This window comes from Prunus mume, linkage group LG7 (genome assembly GCF_029339155.1).
Source record: "Prunus mume cultivar Tortuosa linkage group LG7, ASM2933915v1, whole genome shotgun sequence".
NCBI lineage: Eukaryota > Viridiplantae > Streptophyta > Magnoliopsida > Rosales > Rosaceae > Prunus > Prunus mume.
In genome coordinates this window covers 15,319,794-15,344,990 of record NC_142704.1, presented here as the reverse complement: position 1 = coordinate 15,344,990, position 25,197 = coordinate 15,319,794, and the positions used below count along the sequence as shown (strand labels likewise).

Below are 25,197 nucleotides of genomic sequence, written 5' to 3'. Positions count from 1 at the left end.
CTGATTTGATTATCTAATGATATATCCTCCTTTCTTAAAAACAATAATAATTAAAAATTTATTATAATTAAAAATTAAAAATTAAAAAATAAAATAAAAGGTAGCCCATTTGAAGATGCCCACATGTACTTCAAAAAGTTACTAAGGATATATGTGCAAGCTCCAAACCTTTTGTTTCCAACGTGGCAGCATATGAAAGGAAGGACCTGCATGCTCACCACGTGTCGGTCATCTGAGTGTATCCCAGGATCTTTGAGAGTCCTTTCCTTTTGTTTTTCCGATGCATAAAATTCATTTGCCTTGTTGGAGAGTTCTGAGCTTCTTATCCACGTCAAACTCAAATCCTTGGTTTTTTTCTTCTTCTTCAGCTTTTCACTCCCTACGTACCAGTCCTTGTCTTCTTGGAAATCAAGATTCAATTGGCTGGCTTGTTAAAGTTTTAAGTTTCATAACAAACAACGGAAATTGCTTTTGTGGTTTCTTTGTGCAGGACAAATCAAGAGAGAAATGCAGTACGCAAAGGAGAAGTTGAGCAACATGGCCAGTTCAGCCAAGGAGCACGTAAATATTTAGAAAGAGAAGTAGAAGAAAAGGTACACTTTGCATGCATGTTTACTTTTAAAAACTGTGTTTTTGTTTGTAGGATGAGATCAAAGAGCGATGAGGTTATATTTGTTTCAGTTAGAGGCAGTAGCGGCAAGGACGGAGGAGGAGAAAAAGATGGCCAAAGAGCGGAGGAAGGTGAAGGAAGCTGGAGCAAAGATGGAGCTGCATAGAGCCAAAGCCAGGCATGCGGAGAAGAAATTGAGCTCCAGGCAACCCCATGTTCATGGCGGCGGCTGCCACCACCACCACCAACCGCTTTCTGCTGGCACTCGCCGTATGCATGGCCACCAGCATCTGGGAACTGCCGAGTATCCCATGGCTGGAACACACTAATTTCCATCTACAAATGCACGTGTATAGTGAAATAAAAAGTGCTGTTTTATAACAAGTGGTAGGGTTTCTTTCTATAGTTTTATGCATCCCTACTGATTTTGTTGAATAATACTCTCTCGTACAATACAAAATCACTTCGGTTTATGTCTGAATATTCACTACCCACTAGCTGAAATCTTCCCGCACAGTAAAAGTATCATTATCGATGCGGTGCTTTTACCGGTTGATCGGTTGATCTCACCCGTAAAATGCACCCACTCAACCGGTAAAATGCACCCACCACTGGTGAAGCGCACCCACGCACATAATGGTGGAAATCACAAGGAACATGTCGAAAAATGTCAAGCAAGAATGTTTTTAAAGAATGAGAATGATGAGCTGTGGAGGCAATCAAACAAGATATCGAATCTGATCAGAAAACGCAGGAAAACATAGAATTAGTGTTTCCACTACTGTGTATATTACTGAATTATATGAAACTGTTTAAATTCGACTCCTAGTTGTAAATCCACAAGCACAGTTCAAATCCTTGAAGGAACAGATATTTAGACAACCCCTAGACCTTGAGTATTAATACAATGGGATCTAGTGTTCCACAGTTCTGATTCGCACAAGAGAAATCGGATGACACTCAAAAAGTTAAATTGACCACAAAAAGGATATCAAAAACCCAAAGACGTAAACCTAAATTCTTCTAGGTGTCTTCATATCCACTGTGATCTACCCCGGTATTCCACACGCTGTTGGATTTTCCCGTCCGGCGATAAGACCTGAGTCCTCACTTTAGCTGGCTTGGTACTGTATTTCACTTCAAACCTTGCCAATGCCTTATTATTTTCTGTACTAACTGACATCTGTGGAAAAACCTCATCAAGAAACTCGTCTGCTACATCTCCATCCTCATCTATCCTGAGTCGCTTTGCACGCCATCTTAGACCCTGGATGCAGAACAAATAGGAGATCAAAAATTTTACCTGCTTTGCTCTAGCCACGGAGATAAATATGATCCAAAGTACGTGCTCGTACCGAAAACAACAACAACAAAACGGTAAAGTGTTATTGTTTCAAAGAGGGAGAACATTTTCGAACTTGGAAAACAGCAAACCATTATCTTCTCTTTAATTCTTTAATAGATGGAAAACCAAAAATCCAACCAGCAACATACTATTAACAGGACAAGGCAGGAAGGCATAACGACTAACACTTCATTTCAAAAGCAACTTGGCAACTGGATTATCTCCTAACTTCTGGTTCTGTATTACCTTTTCATCTCCCTGCTCTACAGCATAACAGACCCATCCAGATCAATAACATAAGGAATACTAAAGATTCAAATTACCACAGGATAAACTACACACCATGCAACCAACAAACTACAAAATTATGACACAAACAACCACCCACATAAAACGATTCCAAAAGGCACTAACACCTGCAAAGTACATTTTCTTGAAGAAAAAACAGAATATGATCTCTGTGAATCTGGGATTATACATAGACTGAAGGGCTATTTGAGCATCAGGCATCTCATTCAACATAGTAAGTCTAAAGAATAAGAAAACAATAAAATTTAACCAATAAAAAAACATCGGTTTGTTTGATAAGAGAATTCATTACAAAAAGCTGAGGAAACCATGCTCACGACAGAACCAAGGACAGCGGGCTAGGGGAAGAAATTCTAATCCCTACATTTCAATATACAAATCAGGGAAGACTGATACCTCATACAACAATTTTAAAGGTTATGTCGCTGGTCTATGATAGTCAACTTCAAAATGGATACCTGACTTCAGATCTCCCACCCTAATGAGAAACAAGCAATTCTGCAAAGAGAAAAGGAAAGCTGACTAGACAGCTAAATATGCACTTTCTACTAAGGCCATCTCCAATTTGGATTTTATTTTATTTTATTTTTTTCCCGTTGATCAAGACAAATTTTAATATCAGCCGCTGATTTCTAGCCTTGAGGTTTGAAAAAAAAAAATTTGAAAGCAGCCCATTTGAAATGCAGCTGTTGAAGTGCAAATTTTAAGTTGCCTAGGCTTTGACATGCAGCCAGCAACTTGGGGTAGTGGGCAACAGCCCATCATTTGCTCCGAATGAGGCCCCACGTGGCTCTTGTTTGCTGCGAATTGGGCCCCACAAAAATTCCACCTGGAGTGGAATCTGGGGCCAAATACCACCCCATATTTCAGTCAACCCAAATTTTCCCCCCTCCAAATACATGGGTTGGATAAGGTTTTGTGCTAAAAATTTCCAAATTTTGGGTTTTGCCTCCCATGGTTGGAGAAGGCCTAAGGGATACTGTGATCCTCAAAGGAAAGCTATAGGCAGAAACAAATTGTCCCAAGTACAAACAACCCAATAGGTAAAGGACATTTCTAGACTTATAACAAGAAAAGAAAGATAAAAGGCCGTCTAGAGAGGGGTTGCACATTCCAAGAATCATCACCTGTATGCCTCTATCAAACACAGACTGCTTCTGAAAGAAGAATAGAACTATGGTGGCATAACTTAACACTTGACCATTCCAAAGGCAAACGAAGAGGAAACAATAGAAACAGTCCTAGGGACCAATGCCATTCGGAAAGGGTGGCCAGCCCTGCTTAGAAAAGTCAAGTTCGACTGGGCTTACGCACATTTAGACACTTATGCAGTCCCTTCAGCTGACTTCTTCTAATGTAAGCTCCAAGCACCAAGTCCTCACTAACGGAATATGCATGCTTAAGTAGGGTCAGGCAGCCATTGCTGCCTGATGGGAACTTCCCCCATATCGTGCTATTCACTTTCAATGTCTTCATGTTGCATGACCTCTTAACATTATACGGAAAATAATTCCAAATGGGTTCAATTGAGTCCTACAATGAACAAACTGGAAATGAAGATTAGATGCCCACTCACTCATCCTATGATCGAATCTTCAAGCTCCAAACTTTTGTTCCCAAATTTGAAATACCACCCACTAAACTCAAGTCCCTCAATTGCTATCCAATAACTGATATTCCAAATTCAGCTCACCTACAAGTCATGTGCCCATTCCATTACAATATTTCTCACATTTTACTAAGCAATCATAGTGGATGACAGTTAAGGCTAAATTCATAGATACCAAGCAATCGAACTCTACCAATTATTCATAAACAAAACCCTACTAATGCGTACTTCAACTTTTGGGCAAACGTTGTAGATTAATCTAATGCTGATCCAACAATTCAATTCATCAATTGAAATGAAGGTTTTGAGATATATATATATATAGAGAGAGAGAGAGAGAGAGAGAGAGAGAGAGAGAGAGATAGATGATTTACCTGGACACCACCGTCGCCGGAACGACAAGGAACGAGAACGGGGCCGGGCAGATTCCGGTCAACGGCGAATTGAACCGGAACGCTGAAGCCTTTACGGGGAAGCCCAGTTTCTTGGAAATTGGCTCGGTTCTGGGCCTGGTTATCGTCTTCGTCCTCTTCCCCGTTGTCTTTGACTTCGTGGCCGTCGTCCTTCGTAAACCCTAGCATCCCCGCCATCTTCCTAAAAAACCCCATCTGCTGAACAATCGCAACTCCAAACGACGGCGTATTGGAGCCGGCAACGGTTGCAAAATGGGGTTACCAGGTATTGAATTCTACAAGTGTGAAACCCTGAGAGAGAAGATCCCGTACAGTTGAGTGCCGGTTGATGGTTTGCTGACGCTCTATTAGTATTCTGTTGTGTGTGCGCTGTTATTATAAATTTTTTCTTTTCTTTTTTTTTTAAATTTATTTTTTGCATGTGCATCAGTGCACACGACTCTCAATATCAATTTAAAATTCAAAAATGTGATTAAAGAAGAAAATTGAAACTCGAAATCGCCTTTCAGAATTCTTGTTCGATTGGAGGGGTAATTACATTTCTGGTCGTTAGGAGTTAAGGTTGAATTTAATTTTGGTCATCAAACTTTTAATTTTTTAATTTTGATCATCAAATTTTAAGTCGTCAGCAAATTAAGTCTAATTAGGAGTTAGGTTGATTTTAATTTTGGCCACCAAACTTTTCATTTTTTTAATTTTGATTATCAGTCTTTAAATCGTCAGCAAATCAAGTCCAATTCAGTTAATAACAACGTGATGTGTAAGTGCATGGCCAATATTGCCATTTCGTCCCAGCTCTCTCTCCCTCCTCTGTGCAAAACATACGAGCTCTCTCTCTTGCCATTTCGCCCTTCCATGCATCTTACCTTTTTTCTCTCTCTCTCTCTCTCTCTCACTCTCTCTGCCTCTGCCCTTTTTGTCTCTTCCCCCTCACTATTCCCCTTCTGTCTCTTCCCCCCTCTCTCTCTTCGATTTGAATTCCGACAAACCCAAGCCACCATTCTTATCAACGAGCTGCCGAGAGGTTGAAAGAGAGTATAATTACCGGAATAAATCCTGAATTTATTTGCTCGAAAATTGAAATGCAAGTTCAGAAATCAAATTAAACAACTTGGGTCTTGCACTGTCAGCAAGAATTCCCGTTCTAATTTCGAGTTGAACATTGGCGTTATGGTTTTTGTGTTATGCTGTTATGGGTTGCTAGTGATTCATTGGGATTTTGGTTTTGATTTTGTTTGTGTAATGGGATTTCATGTTTAAGGCCTTGGTTGGATTTGGTTAGGGTTTTATTTTTTTGGGTACAATTATAATTTATTATCAGGGGTACAAGTATAATTTATTTGTAGTCTGATGTCAAATATAACTAACTCATCCAAACCATCACAAATCCCACTTACAATCTCTTCATCTCAACAAATAAAAGTTGTGCCAAACCGCAACAAATGATTGATCATAAAAAGGAAAGTAGAAAAATAAAATAAAAAATTGAAGGCTCAATTTACCAGTTCTAGAGTAAGCTAGCATTTACAACAGGATACAAGACCACAAACAATCATATTGACACAAATTATAACATGAGCAATTAAAATCCCTATGATTTATGCTTGTCAAAACAAACTCCTGAATAATTCCCACTCAACTCAATTGTTTAAAATTCCAGCATCCACCCTAAAATCCTCTCAAGTCTTCACAACAGCAATCCGTGTCTCTAGCACCTAATCTCGTATGAACCGGCTTTGGTGATATAGCGGACCCACTCAACAGTGTTGTATCCACTCTTTTCCCATACCTGCAGAAAATCGATGAATAAATGCAACATTTTTTACAGAATGCATACTAGTGTTGACAGGGCAAAGCCAGTACCTTGAGAAAACGAACACGTAAACCAGATGCTGTGAACATTGGAACCTGTATACACCATAACTCAATGAATCACCTTCTTTAAAGAGGTGGACGGGGAGAAGAAACAATATCAAATGCCATAAAGACATACATGAAAACAGAAATTTTAAACGATAGATCGGGAAACTGTTCATCTATCAGGTAATCCTAGGTCTGCCATTGGTAATAGGCAATATACTAGAGACTTCTTGTGCAAAAAACATGAACACGCAAGCACCTTTTCACACATGTGAACAGTATCGGGTAACATAGGGATCAAAATTTTAGACGGTGAAGAAAACAGCATGTATAATTTCCATATGTGCTTCAGAAGATAAAGTAGAGCAAAAATTAAAACCTAAAAACTAAAAAGCATTAGTTTTGAAATGCATAAACCTAGCTGCTGATTGTTTGGGTTTTGGTCACATTTTTACTTTTTAATTTTTTCTCTACTTGTATCCACCTACTAAAGTGGAGATGAGCTGCTGGGATTAACAAATAGATGAAACAATTGTCATAAGAATACTGGAGTTAGCAGCAATGATTAGTTAGGCACCTGGAACTCCATCTGAATTGGTGGTCTTGTCCAAGATTTCTTTTCTGTCATCGTCGAAATCAGCTCAACTTCTGCACTCAAGGTTGGCTCAGTTTGTCCTGGAAATTTTCTTATCCTACATAGTCACAAGAAAGTTGAATACAGTGAAAATAATGCACACACATTTCAGGCAGTCAAAAAGGCTCCTATAAGTTTCATATATGCCAGACAGATTTGCACACTTTGAACCTAGAATGGTACCTACCCCAACCCCAAATCTAATCCCACCTTTTTACCACCTAAGCCAGCGATCAGGTGCTACTGAATTAAAACAATATTGCAGTTTTTTCAACAGAAAATTAATATTGCAAATCTTAACAAATTAAATAGTCCATAGAATTAAAACTCAATAAATAAACATACAAACACTCACTTCCAAACCAAACAATCAATAGCAGCATTGTATTTTGCTCGACCCGAAGTCACTTGAAAATTTGTCTTTGCTGTTTGTTTTGGCACAGGAATTTTGATGACAACCCCAAGAGCAAACATTTTTGCACCAAATACACTCTTTACCTGAAGAGGAAGTAGCGCATATAATTTATTTTCCAAGCAACAAACATCCAAAAATAGCAACCTTTAACATGAAAAGTGGCAAACCTTAACATTTACTTCAATGCGAGTTCTACCAAGTTCCTTAATTGTAGGCAATACTCGGAAGGGAAGGTTCACGCCCTCAGTAATACGGTACCTATTGCGCATATAACCAATCACAGAAGCAGGCCTTATGAATACAATTAAATGTATACAACACTGCTACGCAACTACAACAATTTATCTGGCATTAAAAGAAACTCTACCTATCATTAAGATTTATAACAGTAATATCAGGCTGTAAATAATACTAGTAGTTTCGCATGCATTCCGCATGTATAAGATTGCTAACTGCAGAGAAAGTACTAGTAAAGAGTACCAAAAATTGAGTACAACCCTATAAAAGCTATTTAGGACTTTTGTTGGTTTATAACTTTAACACCCAATAAAATTCTTCTGTCAAAAGAACAAAAGATGACTGAGTGAAGTTAGGAAGCATGAGTCACAAACCACCTCCCCTTCATATGAAAGCATACAAGATATAAACCAGAACGTCAGATGATACAAAGTAGCGGCACAATTGAAACTCCTCGCAATCACAGTCAAGGTTATATGGCAAGCTCATATTAAAATCAAGTTCCCTCAAGTTGTGACATCCATTTAAGGGACTATTTAATTTGTCATAATGCACAACGTAAAAACAACATTATCGTGAAGTGAGCAGGTCTGAGAACCCTAAGAAAACAGTTAAATTCACACCATACAGGACAACATTAAAGGAAGTAAGGGCTTACTTCATTAATTCAAATTCACCATCAGGTGGCACAAAACTAACCGTCTTCTCTGAGTTGAACCTTGTCAAGTTTACACATTGATGGAAAGTAACATCGTCGAGCTCGATGGTTTTACCGCTGCATAATAACCAAGTTTAAAATATAAAATAAAAAGAAATAAAATCATGTACTGTCAAAAACTGACATCACTCATTAAGAGTTATTTGCAATATCTTGATGAAGGCAAGATGCAATGCTCGAAATACAGAACAGATCAACTATAAAGGCACGAAAAAAGGACCCTGAAAAGACAGATTTGAAATTTAACAAAACAAAAAGAGAATAAAAATCACTGACCGGTAAAAGCAAGAGTTTATATGGCAATTGGTTAGTTCTGAGGTTTTTATGAGGAAATTGGGCAAACTGTTCAAAGGCATCAATTGGTTTTGTCAAGTTCTTTAAGACCTTAGATTACATACTTGTTGTGGCTACATAAAGCATGTTTTGGTAAGCGAGTTTGATCCCAGGAGCTTGATTTGTGGTGAAGGCTAGAGGCTTAATTTTCAACAAGGTGGAGATTGATGTAGCGCGACTCAATATAAGGATAGCAATTTACTTGGACAGCACCTTCCTTCGCAACGCTTCCTACAAATAGGATTGTTGAAGTTTTCTAAGAGTGAATGATCGCCATAATTAAGAGAGAACCTATGAGCTTCGGGTGCAATTGGTATTCTCCATTGAGAACTGAGACTGCATAAGAGAGCTTACTTTGGTTGATTGGATGGACCTATCAGTTTCTCACTGTAATTTTATTTACTCTTTAGGTTTACTGGATTATCATAGTCTTCACCCACATGTGCATTGCCAAGTTTAGGGTGAACCATCCTAAATTTTGTGCTTATGTACTTTACTTTTCCTCTTCCATGATTCTCCTTCCTGTGCTAGGTTTGCAATGTTTGGCTGGGTAGTTTAGTATAGAAATTACCCGAATGCCAAAAGCTGGTAAGGACGTATTCCCATGTGCTACTTTAATAAAACGAGCTACATTTGTTTTCAAAGGAAAAGTGACTATAACCAATATCAAAGGGAACAGTAATTTGGAAACGACATACTAAGCTAAGAAAATTGATGATTAAAAAGATTAGATAGAATCAAAACAACAGAACAGAACAGAACTGTCACCCATTGAATACCTTTTAGTAGGACGGGATTTGAGTTGTGACTCTTTCTCAAGGCCAATTTTATCATTCAAGCCCAACTTCAAGTCGGGCATTCCAGAGAGGAAGCATTTCATAAGAATTTTCCCGGTTACATCACAACGCAGCACGCTACCTATAGTCACCAAAATCGCTTATGAGTAACCAAAAAGACATTGTTCATGCAACTCATTCAAAAACACCTTCCCCACCTTTGGAAGACATAAGAAGATTTACACTTTCCACAATATCCAAGAAGACCTGCATTGAAAAAATGTTAACAATCTAATAGAACATACAATAATGAATATAAAAAGGAAGTACAAAAATTTAAATCACCTCATTCTTTTTATAAACAAGGCCCTCTCTGCGCCAACCAACAGCACCTGTAACTTGTAGAGTTGCATTTGGGACTGGTTTATCTGTAGGCTTTTGTTTTTTGGAACACAGTTGAAAGGAAAAAATTGATCAGAAACTAATATCATGATATATACATGAAACAGCAACGATCTTTTGTATATTATCATAGAAAAAATTCCTATGAGACTTCATACACATTAGCCCTACCATATCCTGAACCTGAACCATTAGAATCATCTTACCTTAGAAGAGAATGGCGAGCGCACTCCTTCTTGAGTGATGTAAAGCTTTAAAATTTCTGGAGAAAGATTCTGTGGATAACCAAAATCCATAATTTCTGCAATTTAAGGGTACATACTATTCAGACATTTATATGAGAAACAAAAATAGCTGAAAAAGATATAAGTTCATATGACATCCAAAAACTGACAAAGAAAAACATGCATGCATTTTCATATCATAATCAACAAATAACATAATGGATGCTTACATGAATTCAGGCATGGTCAGTGCATGCTGCAGCACATGAATTTACAGACCAGAGACACAAAATAATTTAACTTAATGTTACTCATTTCAGCATCATCATATTCCATACAGCTGAATATAATAACCAAGATCACAAATAATTAGAGTTCTTATCCAGGATTGTTGGTGTAGAGGTTTCCATGCTAGGAAAAGACAAACAGAGAACCAAGTGAATCATTATTGTGGACCATTTCTCTTTACCTTCTTTAAGTTTGAAATTCATGATATTCTCAGATAAAGATAACGAGTCCAGAATGGAGGACATCAAGTGAAATATACATCATCTACTATTAAAACTCCTTGCACAGAGCCATGTGTTCAAATTGCACAACAATTGTTATGTTACGCCATTTTACAAAGCCCTACCATACTGCGTCGGATGTATTGAGAACAAAACTAACAGTAACATATTCTTGTGCACAACAACTATTACGACTAGCAAACCCTGTCATATTTTGTGTATGGTTGAACTATGTGTAGCAAACCCAATTTCTCTTCTACTTTTCAACTTTTTTCCTTTTTTAAAGTGCAAAGCATGAGTAGGATACAGTTTTGTCTACCACACAATAGCTTCTGTACATGCATGGACACAGTATAGTTAAAATTTTGTTCAAAGACATACCGTCCAACAGCTCATAAATCAGAACAAAATTATTACGAATTGCATCTTCATCAAAAGCCCCACCAAAATAAGATTTGAACAGTGCAACAGCCTGCAAGCAGAATAGAGTACCATAATCATCTACCACAGTTAAGACTACTTTTCACAGATTCACATAACAAACTATAAAAAACACATCACAGATCCATGTTCTCCAACCTCAGCTTACAAGGTGGGTCTTACTATTATAAACTTGTCTAAGGTGAGTTAAAAACCTTTTTGGGCAGATTATTAAATGGGCAGGCCTGTATACTTGCTACATAATATGGAAATCTTTTTAGCATTACTGTGCAATGAAAACAAAATTAATTTACTTGGTCCATCCCCCCTTTGGATTGATAAACAACACGATATTTCTCTAAGTGACTGGTGAAAGATAACCAATAAAGATTTCACGGACCCGTTCTATATAAACATTAAAACAATAAATCTGTAAGAGAACCCTTTAACAGCTTTGGTCCTGTCAAATTTTCCTGAATAAAAACTTAGAATTCAGAATACGATGCAAGCTTCTTGAACATGTTTAGCTAACAGATAACTTGAACATGTTTAGCTACCACATAACCAAGGGTAGAGAAGATCCTTACATCAGATCATCAATATAGAAAGTCTTGAAATCCAAACAGGAAAAGAAAATCTACATAGACTTTAGATGATAACATCGTCATTACCTCAACAACGAACTTAAATGCACAGGCTACATTTGCATTGCTGCTGACTACAATAACAATATAAACATTGCTGATTCTCATGTAAAAGAAAGAGCATCCACCAATCTGCCGAACAGGACATGTTCCAAGTTCTTTTGTTTGCATTATGTGCATTCGGAAAGCATCCACCATATTTCCCCTGAAAGAAATGAATTGTTATTACACACTAAAACTTTAATAAACTTTTACTTACGAAAAATGCAGCCGACAACAGAACAATGAGCAGCAGCATGTATGGTCTAAACTGCAAACAGAAGTTTAGACCTGACAATAGTATTTCTTGCACCACCCTATACCATGTTATGTGAGCTTAGAACCTACCCCAAACCCTCCATGTTGCCTTCTCGAAGGCCAAGTAATTCAGAACAGTACCTTTCTACATATAGTCAGATAAAAATACCCCACAACAGCAGTAAATACTAATCCAGAAAGATTAAACATTAACAGAAAAATCATGGTATGTGCCTGCCTGCCTGCCTGCCTGGGCCTTAGTCCATAAGGTAATGAGTGTACTGTGGTTGAAAGTGGCTCTTAGGATCATTTCATACGACACACAGAACTGATCCTATGGAAAATCATTGGATCTCAAAGAATTTATACAAGTTGACTCAGAAGGCCTCACTCTTACACTGTTGCCTACTACATATATATGAACAAAGAACTAGATAACTTGTTAACAAAAACCTGCAAAAAAGAATTAAAAGAAAGAAAAATCCCTTTCCGAATGCATGTGATTCAATTTCCATAAATACACAAGAAGTGAGCGTCATATTTACCCAAATCCATAACACAATCAATTATTTAATGAGTACCTAACAAGCCTCAGCCCCCGTCCAAATGGAACATTTTACACCAAAAGCAATAGACCAGCTTCAGCTTAAGTAGTTTCATCTAAGTCTTACAACACCTAAATAAATAGCAAAACTCACAGAACCACCAGTTAACTGCAAAAGTATTGAGAACAGCAGCAGCTAGGCCAACATTTGTATGAAGAATAACAAAAAAGAACTATGCACCATTTCCCACTTTCGATCTAAATTTCATTTATCTACATCTCAGAATGACAAAAGCACCTTGTCCCTTACAAATTTCAACAATTTGACACAAACCCAGACACCTTAAAAGCACAAACAGAATACCCATTGACCAAAAACCTTGTCGCAATACATAAAAGTAACTTTCGGGCCATACCCAGATACAATAATCCACAAATATATAAATGTAACCCAGATGCAATTATACAGAGATATATACATACAACCCATTTCTTAACGATATTATACCGACCAATTCACAGTACCCAAAAGCTGAGAGAGAGAGAGAGAGAGAGAGAGAGAGAGAGAGAGAGAGAGATTACCCAACATCGTCACGATATAGGCGGTTGATGAGAACATCACCCCGGAGGTTCAAGAAGTAAATGGCGGAAGCAGCCACCGGCATCTCTGATCCAGTGGATCAAGACCCAAATCAACTGATGAAATGGGACGGTGACGGGACTGGGTCAGCTGTCAGATCTGCGAGATTTGGAAAGGGACGGCGGTGATTGCCAGACGAAGGCAATTCCAATGGTCTGTTGGTTGGTGGTGTTAACTGATAGCTTGTGAATTTCGTGGTGAGCAATGTAAACAATTGTAGACTGAAAACAAAGAACGTGAAATAAGAGAAGTTTTGTGTTTTCAAGATCAACAAGTCGCGGAGTTGCAGTCAGAGAAGTTGGTCTTGCCTTCTAGTTTTGCATATTTGGATTTCACGCGCGGCAGCTAGCATTTGTTGAAAACTTAAAAACCTTACATCCTAGCAGACATGAAACAATAAATTAAAATTCAAAAATCATTTAACCTAGCTTAAGGGATTTCGCCAGTTGACCAAAGCAGTGAGCTCTAATTTGAGTAAAATATGTTAGCTTCATTTTGTTTGTTTATTAAATATTGTTTTGACAAAAATTACCGTTTTAAAATTTGACGCATGACTAGTTTCACATGAGGTTTTGATGGTATATGATAAAATGGACCGAATTAACGTGTGAATCACATTGATTGATTTGAAAGTTTAAGCACTGAAATAAGGACTCTTATTAAAGAACACTCATGCAACGGGGATAGCAAAAAGTGTTATCCCTGACCAATAACAAAATGACACGTGGGATAATTTTTCTACGTATCATTATGTTATTGGTTGAGAATAACAAAACAATATTATCCCCGTTATAAGAAAGTTTTTTCCTTAACAAGTGTAGGGATCATTCATAGTAAAAATCCATAGTAATAATAGTAAGGGTTAACTTTTGTTTATCACAAATTTAACATTTAAGTACACGCACCTTTCGAAATTGGTGTAATATTGTTAGGTGGTTAGATTGGTTATTGAAGAATTTGTTAAGTTATGGTGTGGCGCGCATGTGGTAATCTATTAGGGTTTTACTCTAGGAAGTTGGTCCTCTCTCTCGGCATAGAAGTGCACATACCTTTCTATTGTGTACATTAAAATACAAAACATATTAGGATTCCTAACGTGCAAAGATGCGAGAGAGAGAGAGAGAGATGTTGTTGTAAACTCTCATGAACAATTTTTCAATACATACAATGAGTTCTTTTAAATAAAAAAAATACAAGTGATAGTCTAAGCTACAAGGGGATGAGGGTTTTTTCATACACACACTACTAAGGTGTCATGAAGATTTGAACCTGAGACAACTTATCTGCAAATCAAGGCCATTTTTTCATTAAGCTAGACCATGTTAGTTGAAATGAGTTTTTCATACATACATAATAGTTTCCTCAATGTATATTAAATGTAAAAAACATGGGAATGTTTTTAGCAAAGATGAACATAACTAGTTTATATAAGAGATTATCTTTATAGTCATCGGGGGCTAGCCTAGTGAAAAGGACTTTAACTTGCAAATTAGTGGTCTCATGTTTGAATCTTCATGGCATCATAATAGTGTATGTGAGAAACTCCCCCCTCTCTTGCAGTTTAGACTATCACTTGTACTATAAAAAAATAAAAATAAAAAGTATGTCTTTTTATCAGCAAAAAAAAAAAGTACGACTCAAAGTAAGTTTGCAATTTCTTCCATTTACTTGATTTTCTATTAACTAATGCCATGTTACTATTGGGATGGATAGTCGTTATCCAGGTTGTAGTGCAAACAAAAAATGTCGCCTCTTCCTCCATTCTCTTGCATTCCCCTCTCATCTTCTTCCACTTTCTTCACTTGATGAAGAGAAATATCTCAACATATATGAGTTCCTCAAAAAGTATGAACACATACCTGCGGGGTGTATGCTTGGAGCTCTTATGAAATGCAAAAGCATAACAAATCAAAAATAGAGTTCACAAAATGTTTTGAAGCTCATGTTGAAGACTATATTAAAAACCATGGAAATGAAAAAAAAAATAGTGTAATTGTGGAATTATGAAATCTATATATGGTGGCAAATTATGAATTTGGTAAAAATAATTTTACCCTACCCTCTTTTTCATTAGCACAATTACAAGACATATAAACATGAATACATTCCTAAAATTGCATATTTTGAACAAACTAGCTTTTAATCTAATAGAATCTCTCTTCTCAAATCTTAGAAGCGCTCTTAAAGTTTGAATTCTCCTTCTCTGTTAATTAAAAGAAATTGCATATTTTGAAGGTAGTTCAAATTCTACCACACAAAGTGGCATCTTTCTCTCGAAAATAGAACACTTCCCATATTTTATGTCAAAGTTATTTTTGCTATAACATTTGTAGGGGCCTTTTTCTTCTGGCAGCTACAAATGCAATGTACAAGAAGCAAATTGAAGAAAATATCTCTTGTGTCTGAGTTCAAATATCAAACCCCAAAATATTTCGAAAGGGTAGTAAAGTCTTAGGAAACACATTGGTTACCTTCACCAACAAAAATAATGGCTGCTTACAGAAAGATTCTTAGTGCTTACAGATGAATTCTTAGCTTGGCATGAGGAGATTGTGGCATGGAAGCAAAATTGGCATGAGTTCAGCACTGAGGAGAGAATTATGTGTTCTTGGAAGGAAGAAAGGGTGTCAAGGTAAGAGAGGAATGGTTTGCAAGAAGATTTGGCCAAGAGAGAAGGGAGAGGAAGGAAAGGTTTTGCTTGAGCATTTCTTCCGGCAGCTTGACAAAGACTCTATCAAGTGTTAGAACAACCTGCCAGAAGAGGGAAAATGGAGAAGAAGGGTGAATAGTGCACGAAATTGCTGGGTTTTGTAAGTAAGAGAGAAAGCTTGCTTTTTGGATGTGGCTGATTTTCGTTGGGTAGAAGAGGCCCTATTTATAGCCGCTGGAAGCCATCTTTTTTCAAGAAACCCTAATGGCTTCCATCCCATTTTGCCAAGTCTTTCTCTTCCTTTCTCCTCTCATCCTTTCAATCATCCTATTTTAGAAAAATCTACTCTGCTCCTTTGCATAAAATCAGGGATTTTGGGAGCTCAAGGTTCCTTTCCTGTAGCTGCACTAGTGAAGAATTCTTATTTTCAGATATCTCCTTTCTTCTCTTTCTTTCCTCCTTCATGGTCAGATCTGATGAAGCAAATAAATTTGGTATACATGCTGGTTCGAAGGGTGGCTCTTTGCGCGCCAATATCTTTTGGTCCCTTGGATGTTTTGCTTGAAAACTTGTTCATTCCCTCCCAGTAGCTCACGTGGCTTTTATTTCTCAACCAGGTGCTGATGGCTTTGCATGTTTTTATTTTGGTTATATGGGCCTTCTAGAACAATGAGTTGGCTTATCAAATAAATAGACAAACTTCTCCAAGTTTTGGCCTATTTTGTTGAGATATTGGGCTAATTTTGGTTAAGCTAATGGGCTATTTTGACTAAGGTAATTGACTATTTTCTCCTTGGTGCTCACCCACATGTTTAGGCCTAAGAAATGGGCTTGAGTTTCGAGGCTCTCAAGCAACCTGGAACCTCCATTTCTCGGCCCATCAATGGGTCTCATAACAACTTATTACCATCCATTTCATAACCCACTCAAGCAAGCCTCGTGCATTCGAGTGAGTTGGGCCCACTTAGGCTTGTAGCGTGGTTGGGTGTGTAATAATGATTTCCTGCTTGGCATGGCATGTCGCTTGGCATGACATATCGCTTGGCATGCTTTTAATTATTATGCTTGACGAGATAATTAGTATGGATTTGCAGAGCTAATGCATTTTATAATCTTAATCTCGATTCCTAGCATGACGAATTATTTATTTGGCATGACACGTGGAGTGTGACTCGTGCATGACGGACTTTTGTGTGCTCCAAGTCGGGTTTTTCTCAATAAGGTATTGTGGTGGGCTGGGAATTCATCTGGGCCAAGTCGTGGATTTTTTTGGGTCTCAACAACATTATTACTATTATAAATAACATAAATAGTCGCATATAATATGTTGAAGTAGGTTTTTTAAAAATAATTTTTTTTATCTTTTTTTATATTATATATAAATATACAAGCAATCTTTGCTTTGACTAATTGGCCTTGCCCGCATTCGCTTTAAACTTTTTTTTTACCGTGTACCTTAGAAATTTGTTCGACAAATGTGATTTGTATGGGCAGTTATACCTTAGATTTTTACCATCTATATATTTCTTTGACAGATGCAAGTGATGTGAATACTTCTAAAACCAATCGCTATGTACAAGGAGTACAAAACATATTAACATTTCGCTTGTTGGTAAGAAATTCTCGTTTAACTAGGAATAAAATAATGAGATAGAGATGCATGGAATATATAATATATTGTATCAACACAATTCTTAACTACTCAAGTTACATGTCCTTTGATGATATGTTTGTAATTTTAAACTATGAGAACATGGTACCACATTTTAAGCCATAATACAGTACTTCTCAAGAAATAAATTCATATGTTAATGTATTTTTTTTAAAATGAGTTAATTAGATTGCAATCCATTTCCCAGATTCAGTTTCTATTTTGGTTCATATACCTTTTGTCTTGTTGGATTTGTCTTGGTGGTTTACTGGTTGTTCATGGTGATTCAAATTCTCTTTAGTCGCTGTTCTGTTCATTGTTCATTAGTTTTATCATTGCAAGAACCACCCTTTTGGGGTTTGCTTTCTATCCCAAATATGAAGGTTGGCATTTGACCCAAAAAAAAAAATTATGAAGTTGGCATCTAGCCCAGTGAGAAAGAGTATTGACTTGTAGACCAGATGTCTCAGGTTCAAATCTCCACAAAATCATAGTTGTGTGCACGTAAGAAATCACATTCCCCTCTAGTTTAGACCATCCCTTTACTAAAAAAAACCCATGAAGTTGGCATTGGAATTCAAACTAGAAACAACTGATCTGCAGGCAAATGCTCCTACTACTGAACTATGGACCTTTGGCGAATTGAGTTTATTATTAATGAAAATATTGTTCTCTCAAAATATTTATTTAAAAAAAAAAAAAAAAAAAGCCGCGACCAACCAACTTGCAAAAATCAGCACATTGGACCACACTATCAAGCGAACCTACATGACCAGTAAACTTTATCATTTCAAGGTTCTAGCAGCATTTAACTTTATCATTTCTCCGTAGGTATAATAGCTCTTTTTTTTTCTGTTTTTTTTGCACACAAAAACATAGCAGGAAGAAATAAATTACTGAGAAAACTAGCAAACCTTTAATTGTGAATGACGGAAAATGGTTTGTTATGAACTGGAAAGGATCACGATGGTTGCTACGATCCATGTACATCAAAACATCCATGTTATGCTACGATCCATGTATATCAAAACATCCATGTTATGCTACGGTACTATTAATCTACAGTCTACAGGGTTTCATTCTAGATGCGCATGCCTCTCAGCCAACAGCTGCTTTGTTTCGATCCAATCTTCAGTACTTGTTTCCTAGAGGTGACGGCAGCGCAAGAGAAAGAGAAAGGGATGTTGATACTTCATTGTCCTCGTAGTTAATGTTGTTCACCAGCTTGGGATTACAAGTTTGATCTTCTTTTTGGTGTTCAAAATCAATAAATGGTGCCCCTAATGATAGCTCAATACCTGGAACTTGAGATTCAACCTTGCCTGTAGTTGTACGAACTTGCATCTCCATTGAAGAGACAGACATATCATAGGGTTTACACATCCAAGATGTTCCCCAGAAAAACCAGAACCACACACATCTGTTTGAAATGGAAATCCTTTATCTGAAAACTTTGACTCATCTGTCTTGACCCTCTTGAGATCAGGCTCTTCATCAACGCTCACACTGTCGATGCTATATCTTTTACTACCTTGAAGAAAAAATCTGAAGTCCATCTCCTGCCTTTGCTTGGATTGTCCTCCTTTCTGCAGGCCAAATTTGGATGTCAGAGCTAATTTGACTAGAGAATGATGTTTTGCTTGTGCTAGAGAAACCTCATGTACTTTTATAGAAAACAATTTACAAAATAGAGGAATAGAAATCAATGAAGACAAGACCAGTTATACATATATACCAATCATCAAGTACCACAAACTCTGATAATTTACCAACTCAAAAAATTGAATGCACCAAAGTTGGCACTCTTTGCCAAGATTTACCAAGCACATTATAAGTAAAAACCTGAGCAGACCAAATGAATGGTCTCGTTATTGCCTAGAAACCCACTCACCAATGTTTGCAATTGGCCCATTCACCAATTGAACACCAGCCCAGATGTCTAGTCACCCAACATAGGTTACAGAGTTTGCTCTAATATTACACTTTTGTATCTTTCTCAAAAAGTTAATTTATCTGTCTTTGAATGAATGCTTATCACAGGAAAATATAATGATGAAGGTACCAAAAAGATTTTATAAAAGTTAAATGAACTAACTATCCACAAGCAAGAAAATGGAAAAGAACAAAAGAGCACAAAGAAAACAAAGCAGTTTATCAAAATTCCTATGAAGCATCAAGATCACCTGATCCTTGCTACAAGGCACAAAATAGTAGAGTAGGATCCTTCACCCACTAAGTGCAAATCCAAGGGGTCCATTTGACAACCATTACTATCTACTCATGATTTCACGACAATCATTGAGGTATCCCAAAAGTGGGCTATCAAAGATTAAGATCCCCTAGCATCCTCCCTAGATTACGGTAACACCACATGGAGTTCTGTACTTAAGAGGAGGGAACCATGGAAGTAATATGGGATAAAGTCAAGCTCTAGTGATCATTATTGGCCTCAGTCATCTGAGTTTCAGAAAATACAAATTTTCTCTATTTTTGCAGATTGGAGAGCTCTGTTGTTATTTAAGTTTCTAGAGTTATTTTTTTATACAATATTTCTATATGATAATATTTTGTTTCTTTTGTTGTATTGTTTGGACTTTGCACTTTTTAACGGCTTCGATAAAATGGGGTTTTCTTTATCTTTTAAGAAAAATGTTGTTTTCTAAATCTTAACCATTCTCTTTTAAAAATAAAAAAGACTCACATTATTGGCTCCATGACATGATGTAGCTTGTCATTGGGGCAATGCTCCATGCATTACATATTCATGGGACGAGTTTGAATGATATGTGTGTCAAACTACATAAAGTGCTCATATTCATGTCATGAAGGAGGATTGAGATTACAAAAAATAAAAATAAAATAAAATCAATAAAATGGAATGCCTATGGAGCTTACAAGGATCTGAATCCAATCATCAAAACTGCCAAATGAGGATCCAAATTCTAGTAGTTAGAGCATATGAAGACTAAACCACATAAACCAAATTTTATTCTTTATAAAAGCTTTAGGTTCTTGTAATCTTGAACAGAGCACAAGGCCATGGTAGATTAGCAACATTATCAGCAATCACATTGATTAATCATCTTTCTTTTTCTGTAGGGCCTACGCCAAAAACTTCTCAATTGGAGTTACATTGATTCAATGTCTTCTCATTATAATCATCAACAATTTCATCTTTTGGGTTTGACAAACTATAAATGTGAGGTAAAGTTATTATTTCTTTAGTGCATGTTCATCATAAAAGAAAAGTTTAAATTTATTTGTTTATCTATATATTCATACGTATATAGTTATCAGTGAAGGGATGATACTCTAACTACAAACCCTGTTCTGCAAACAACTAACTATACAGTTGCTGATGACACTGAAGGATATTCAAAGACCTCCATGTTCCATGATGCTAAAAATGTCATAATTCATCGATCCTTAGTGTTTTTCCTTAATTATGTATTTTTGTTTCTTTATTCTATATTTAAAAATTGTAATACAGTTATTATTCTTGCCATATGATTGACAGCTAAGCACGAACTAACAGCTAAAGCTTTGGAGAAGTATATATATATATATATAAACAAGGAGAATGCATTAATAAGGCAATTAATCACTAACTAAATATACGTACCAGGATAGAGTCAACTTGATTCACATCTCTTGAAGGCTGCGTGAGTTCAGAGCAAGAAACCCTCCTCCCTCTAAACACACCCCACAGAAAAAACATCCTATTCCAACCTGTCAAAGAATAAGATTACATTTACTGGGGAAAAAAGAATATATATATATATATATATGATTAAATTGTGTGTCGAAAACCATCTTTAAAATATGCATGCATAATGGTCAATCCTTACATTTCGAATTCTCAGGAAGCATGTTAGATGGGAATATTAACAGTTCAACCCCATCAACATTTGCCCTAAGAGCCAAGTCATCCCTAACCATGCATTCCACCATAACTTTGTAGTTTCTTCTATAGCTGGATAAATAGCATACAGAATTAGACGGATGGCCAGCATGAGAGAAAACTTTAATTTATTATTTTATTTAAGGAATAACATAAACAAAACCTCTCAAGATCTTCTGCAAAAAAGTAGAGAGCAATATTATCTTCTGTTGGATGATTTCGTACGAATTGAGTTGGCCATGTGCTCAAGCGAGGAACTTCCTCTACCAGCATTTTCTGAGGAAGCTTGGGTACTACTTCAAGAACTTTGGGTGAAGCAACAGTAGACAAATGTGCTTGCATTCCATCACAAGAACCAAGGACTCTTCCATTTCTCCACATTTCAAATCCACCTCTGCATGAAATGCCAGAAGCACACGCATCAGAACATACTCAAAAGGCAAGCCAAAGACCAGTGTACAAGAAAAGATCTACTAAAGGAGAAAAAGGCCATACTTCCATATGTAATCAAGCTGTGGGACAGCAAAAGCCGGAGAAAAAGCGTTTGAAGAGTTTCTCACATGAGGCCTTCCTTCCGAATGCAAATTGACATTAGAATTATTTTCTCTGATAGCAACTGCTGCTTCTATGTAATGATCAGCATGCTGTTTCGCATCACCAACCGCTCTATTCTCTTTCTCGTTTACATACCTTGAGCCTTCATGAGAAAGATGATTAGTTGCTTCTGATAAGTTTTTCGATATCCTATGGCCAGTCTCCAGATCATGACCAACAGGGAGTAAACTAGTTTGACCACTAGATGCAATTTTTTTGTCACTCTGTGGCACGAGAAGACCAGAACCATTCACTAAAGGGTTAAGTAGCTTGGCTTCATGCTTCACCTGAGTAGAGTTCTCTTGATTTGTAAATGTCGATTTCTTTGAGTCCTTGAGATGGTATGGCACTTTAACTTTTGTATCGGAACCATTTGAGCAGTTTGACCTGGCATTATCAAAGGACAAAGATTTACACATTGCGCTGGCGATATTTTTCTTTTTGTTGTCACCAGTAGCATTGTTGTCGACAAATTTCTGCTTTTGGACACCACCTTCATCTGACAGTTTGCCCTTCACTTTTGAATTAATGATGTTGAATGATTTTGACTTCAATAGAGCACCTGTAAAGTCATGATTGAGAATTTATCATATGCAGTTACAATTCTTACATAATGTTGTCAAAAAATATCTACGGCCTCTAAGCTGCATAACAAGTATACCTTTTCTCATTTGCATTTGCGATCGAAATTTGTCTGATTTGTCTGATGTAATAGGCAAGTACGCATTTTTCAGATAACCGCTCGAAGATTGGTCACCAGAAATCACATCCATGGTTGCCTTTATTTTCTTCTTATCTAATTCCTTTTTTGAAGCATCCTTATGCAGTACAGTTTTGCTGCAGAAACTAGGAACCCTTGGCAATTTCACACTTGTTTCAAGAGCCCTTCTTTTACTGACAGACACAGCTTCTGCATTGACTGTAGGTCCTTTGCCAGCAAAGCTTGGAGAAGAAACAACTTTGCCTGTTTTGATCTCAACTCTAGCACATTTACTTTTCATCGACAATCTGTTCTTGAACTCTGAAGCATCCTCGTTTTTATAGTTTTTCCTTATACCGCTCAAAGATGATCCTTTTACGACCCTTTCAGCTTTTACATAGTTGTGATTTTGTTTCTCAGATTCTTCCATATGCATACAATCTTCACACATCCAGTCATCTCCAGGAACTTTTTCCATCATTACCTGCATGCAGTATCTGGTTGACACAAGAAGATAAGTTAAGGAAAACCATAGGCTTTCAAGTTCTATAGTGAAAAAAAAAATAAACAAAAGAAAGCATCCAAAAACAAAAAGATCCAGAAAAGATGAGTTACATACATGTGCTCTGCCCCATCAATGCACCTGCTACATGTAGCAAGCAACTCCTCACGACCTGTATCCCCACAGATATCACAAACTTTTACCTGTTTTGCACGACCCAAAGAAGGACCAGGAAAATGGAATCACTAAGATAATTGTTTCCCTATTTAATTGAAAAAGGGTAATGGATGCAATAGCAACAAAGAAAGAATAGTTTCCTACATCAACAGTGCAGTTTTATTTAAAGGCCAAACATACAGGAAGCAATAGAAGGAAACAGGAGAATAATATAGGGTGAGGATTCAACAAGATAGCTATGTGCCATATTATCTATCAAACCTTTGCATCCAAATTAGTAACTGTTATTTGCATTCCAACAAAGCTAAAATCAAACAGAACTGCCAATTTCTTTCCCTTATTTACCACCTTATGATGACAATAACTAAATTTAGCATGTGTTCATGGGTGCGTGTACCCACACAACTTAAGTAACAATCTCTTTTCTTGAAACAAAAGAATATAGGCAGTATCAACTGGGCAATACTAATCAACCTTGTGATCATCTCAATATAGGACAAGCATTGCTGGTCAATGCCAATCTACTCAAATAAGGCGGCTTAGCTGGACTAAATGAGATTGTCTACCAAAATAATTCCCCCACCACCACCAACCCATCCACTTCCTCCCTGCCTGTGCAGGTTTGCTTAGAATGGGCTAAACACAGACTTAGTGTAAATCATATTATGACATAAGACCAGCAATAAGGTACAGTTTTCCAGTCAAATGCACAGTGGATCAGATTATAAAAAGAAAGGAATATTTATCTGAAGTACAAAAATCTATGAGAACACATTAGGCACCACCACCTTCAGTACTTGATAACCACTATACACCTGTGCACCGTTTTCTTTCAAAAACAAGTTTGTATGGCTATGCAACAGTGGTGGCGGTGCATGGCTTTCTGTGGTTGCAAGTGTGTGCATGGATGTCTATCTCTGTGTCTATGTGTCCATGTGCAGTACTACTATATTCATTTGTCTTCTTGGGACAATGCCCCATTTATGAGAGGAAAGTATGATGTCGAGGTTCACAACAACTTGTTCCTCATCATCTCAGGAATTCCAAAGTTTGCACATCAACATTTAAGGAAATTTCATGGTTCCATTCCGGTAAGATAGACAGGGCACAAGAAGCAAGCTTAGCAGTAAATTTTACCAGAAAGAAAAAGTACATACATCATCCTCCCCGACATCTGATCCATCATCACAGTTAACAGGCTGAGGCTGCGAAGGAGCTTCCTGTTCCTCAACTACTGCATCACACTTCACATCATCTTCTTTTTTACCTGAAAAAATTCCAACTTCAATCGCTGGGCCTCCATCATTCAATTCAGAGTGATTTTTCAGAGGTTCAGCATAACTATACATACCACCAATTTGATCATCAACCCTAAAGGTTGCCATGCTGTTTGACAATGTTTCTGCTTGCTCCTCAGGCCACTTTGAAGGAAACTGAAGAAGAACCCAGGAATTAAATTTCAACCTTAAATAATTTCTTCAAAAAGGAACAATTTTTTTCTGATTAAAGAAAATTAATCTAAATTACCCACCTTCAGGAAACCACGATTGGCGGTTAATGTCAGTCAAAGATGAAACTTCTGACAAATTTGCTTTGTTTGAAAGAAACACTAATGCCTGTGAAGATTTATTTTGGTAAAAATTACTACTGGGCATTCAATTTCTTCTTCTCTTAAACTGATTACTACCATGAACAACTGATTTCTCAAAAGTCTTACCTTTGAATTTGACTCAAACTCTTGAGAATTAGGAGCTGCCTTTCCCATGGAGACTTCGTCTGAAAACCCGTCAGTCTCTGTAGCCGCTTGTGAAAGTGAAGCCACTGGTTTGATATGCATACAAGACGAAAGTGAAGTGCTGCTGCACACATTGCATGTCCTAGCTTCTCCTCTAGTTTTCTTAAATTTGTCACACATAACCGTCAAATTTGAGCAAATAAGTAAGAAAATACCATAAAAGGGAACTGCTGGGTTTCATTATTCATATCCAACAAAAAGCATATATATGAGCTAAAAGAAAAGAAAATAGAAAAGAAAATAGAAAAGAAAATAAGGGAGTGAACCCATCTGCGGGATCAGGGTCTT

General features: G+C 37.0%; 3 protein-coding genes and 1 pseudogene across 4 annotated transcripts; 1 reads left to right on the top strand and 3 right to left on the bottom strand.

Annotated features, from left to right (window-relative positions):
* Window positions 1–201: 201 nt before the first annotated feature.
* On the top strand, window positions 202–1,015 carry LOC103336917 (late embryogenesis abundant protein 18-like; annotated as a pseudogene).
* Window positions 1,016–1,366: 351 nt separating this feature from the next.
* Window positions 1,367–4,649, bottom strand: LOC103336916 (uncharacterized). Its single transcript, XM_089041749.1, has 3 exons — window positions 4,248–4,649; window positions 3,579–3,797; window positions 1,367–1,877 (listed from the first exon to the last, which is right to left on the bottom strand). The coding sequence occupies exons 1-3, from the start codon at window positions 4,479–4,481 to the stop codon at window positions 1,644–1,646; spliced, it is 687 nt and encodes a 228-aa protein (XP_088897875.1). The 5' UTR covers window positions 4,482–4,649; the 3' UTR covers window positions 1,367–1,643.
* A 1,083-nt stretch (window positions 4,650–5,732) lies between these two features.
* Window positions 5,733–13,448, bottom strand: LOC103336915 (Clathrin adaptor complexes medium subunit family protein). Its single transcript, XM_008240051.2, has 13 exons — window positions 12,882–13,448; window positions 11,486–11,663; window positions 10,776–10,866; window positions 9,868–9,962; window positions 9,605–9,694; window positions 9,478–9,526; window positions 9,263–9,401; window positions 8,091–8,207; window positions 7,363–7,453; window positions 7,136–7,278; window positions 6,724–6,838; window positions 6,150–6,194; window positions 5,733–6,075 (listed from the first exon to the last, which is right to left on the bottom strand). The coding sequence occupies exons 1-13, from the start codon at window positions 12,962–12,964 to the stop codon at window positions 5,995–5,997; spliced, it is 1,317 nt and encodes a 438-aa protein (XP_008238273.1). The 5' UTR covers window positions 12,965–13,448; the 3' UTR covers window positions 5,733–5,994.
* Window positions 13,449–18,133: 4,685 nt separating this feature from the next.
* LOC103336914 (ASI1-immunoprecipitated protein 2-like) lies at window positions 18,134–25,187 on the bottom strand. Of its 2 annotated transcripts, XM_008240049.2 has the most exons (11): window positions 24,832–25,082; window positions 24,646–24,730; window positions 24,466–24,547; window positions 24,272–24,381; window positions 23,055–23,140; window positions 22,397–22,932; window positions 21,637–22,297; window positions 21,305–21,535; window positions 21,089–21,213; window positions 20,863–20,969; window positions 18,134–18,826 (listed from the first exon to the last, which is right to left on the bottom strand). In XM_008240049.2, the coding sequence occupies exons 3-11, from the start codon at window positions 24,497–24,499 to the stop codon at window positions 18,521–18,523; spliced, it is 2,196 nt and encodes a 731-aa protein (XP_008238271.2). In that variant the 5' UTR covers window positions 24,500–24,547; window positions 24,646–24,730; window positions 24,832–25,082; the 3' UTR covers window positions 18,134–18,520. The 2 variants fall into 2 exon arrangements, with proteins under 2 accessions (XP_008238271.2, XP_008238272.2); XM_008240050.2 differs by lacking the exon at window positions 24,646–24,730 and having other exon boundaries at window positions 24,832–25,187.
* Window positions 25,188–25,197: the final 10 nt, after the last annotated feature.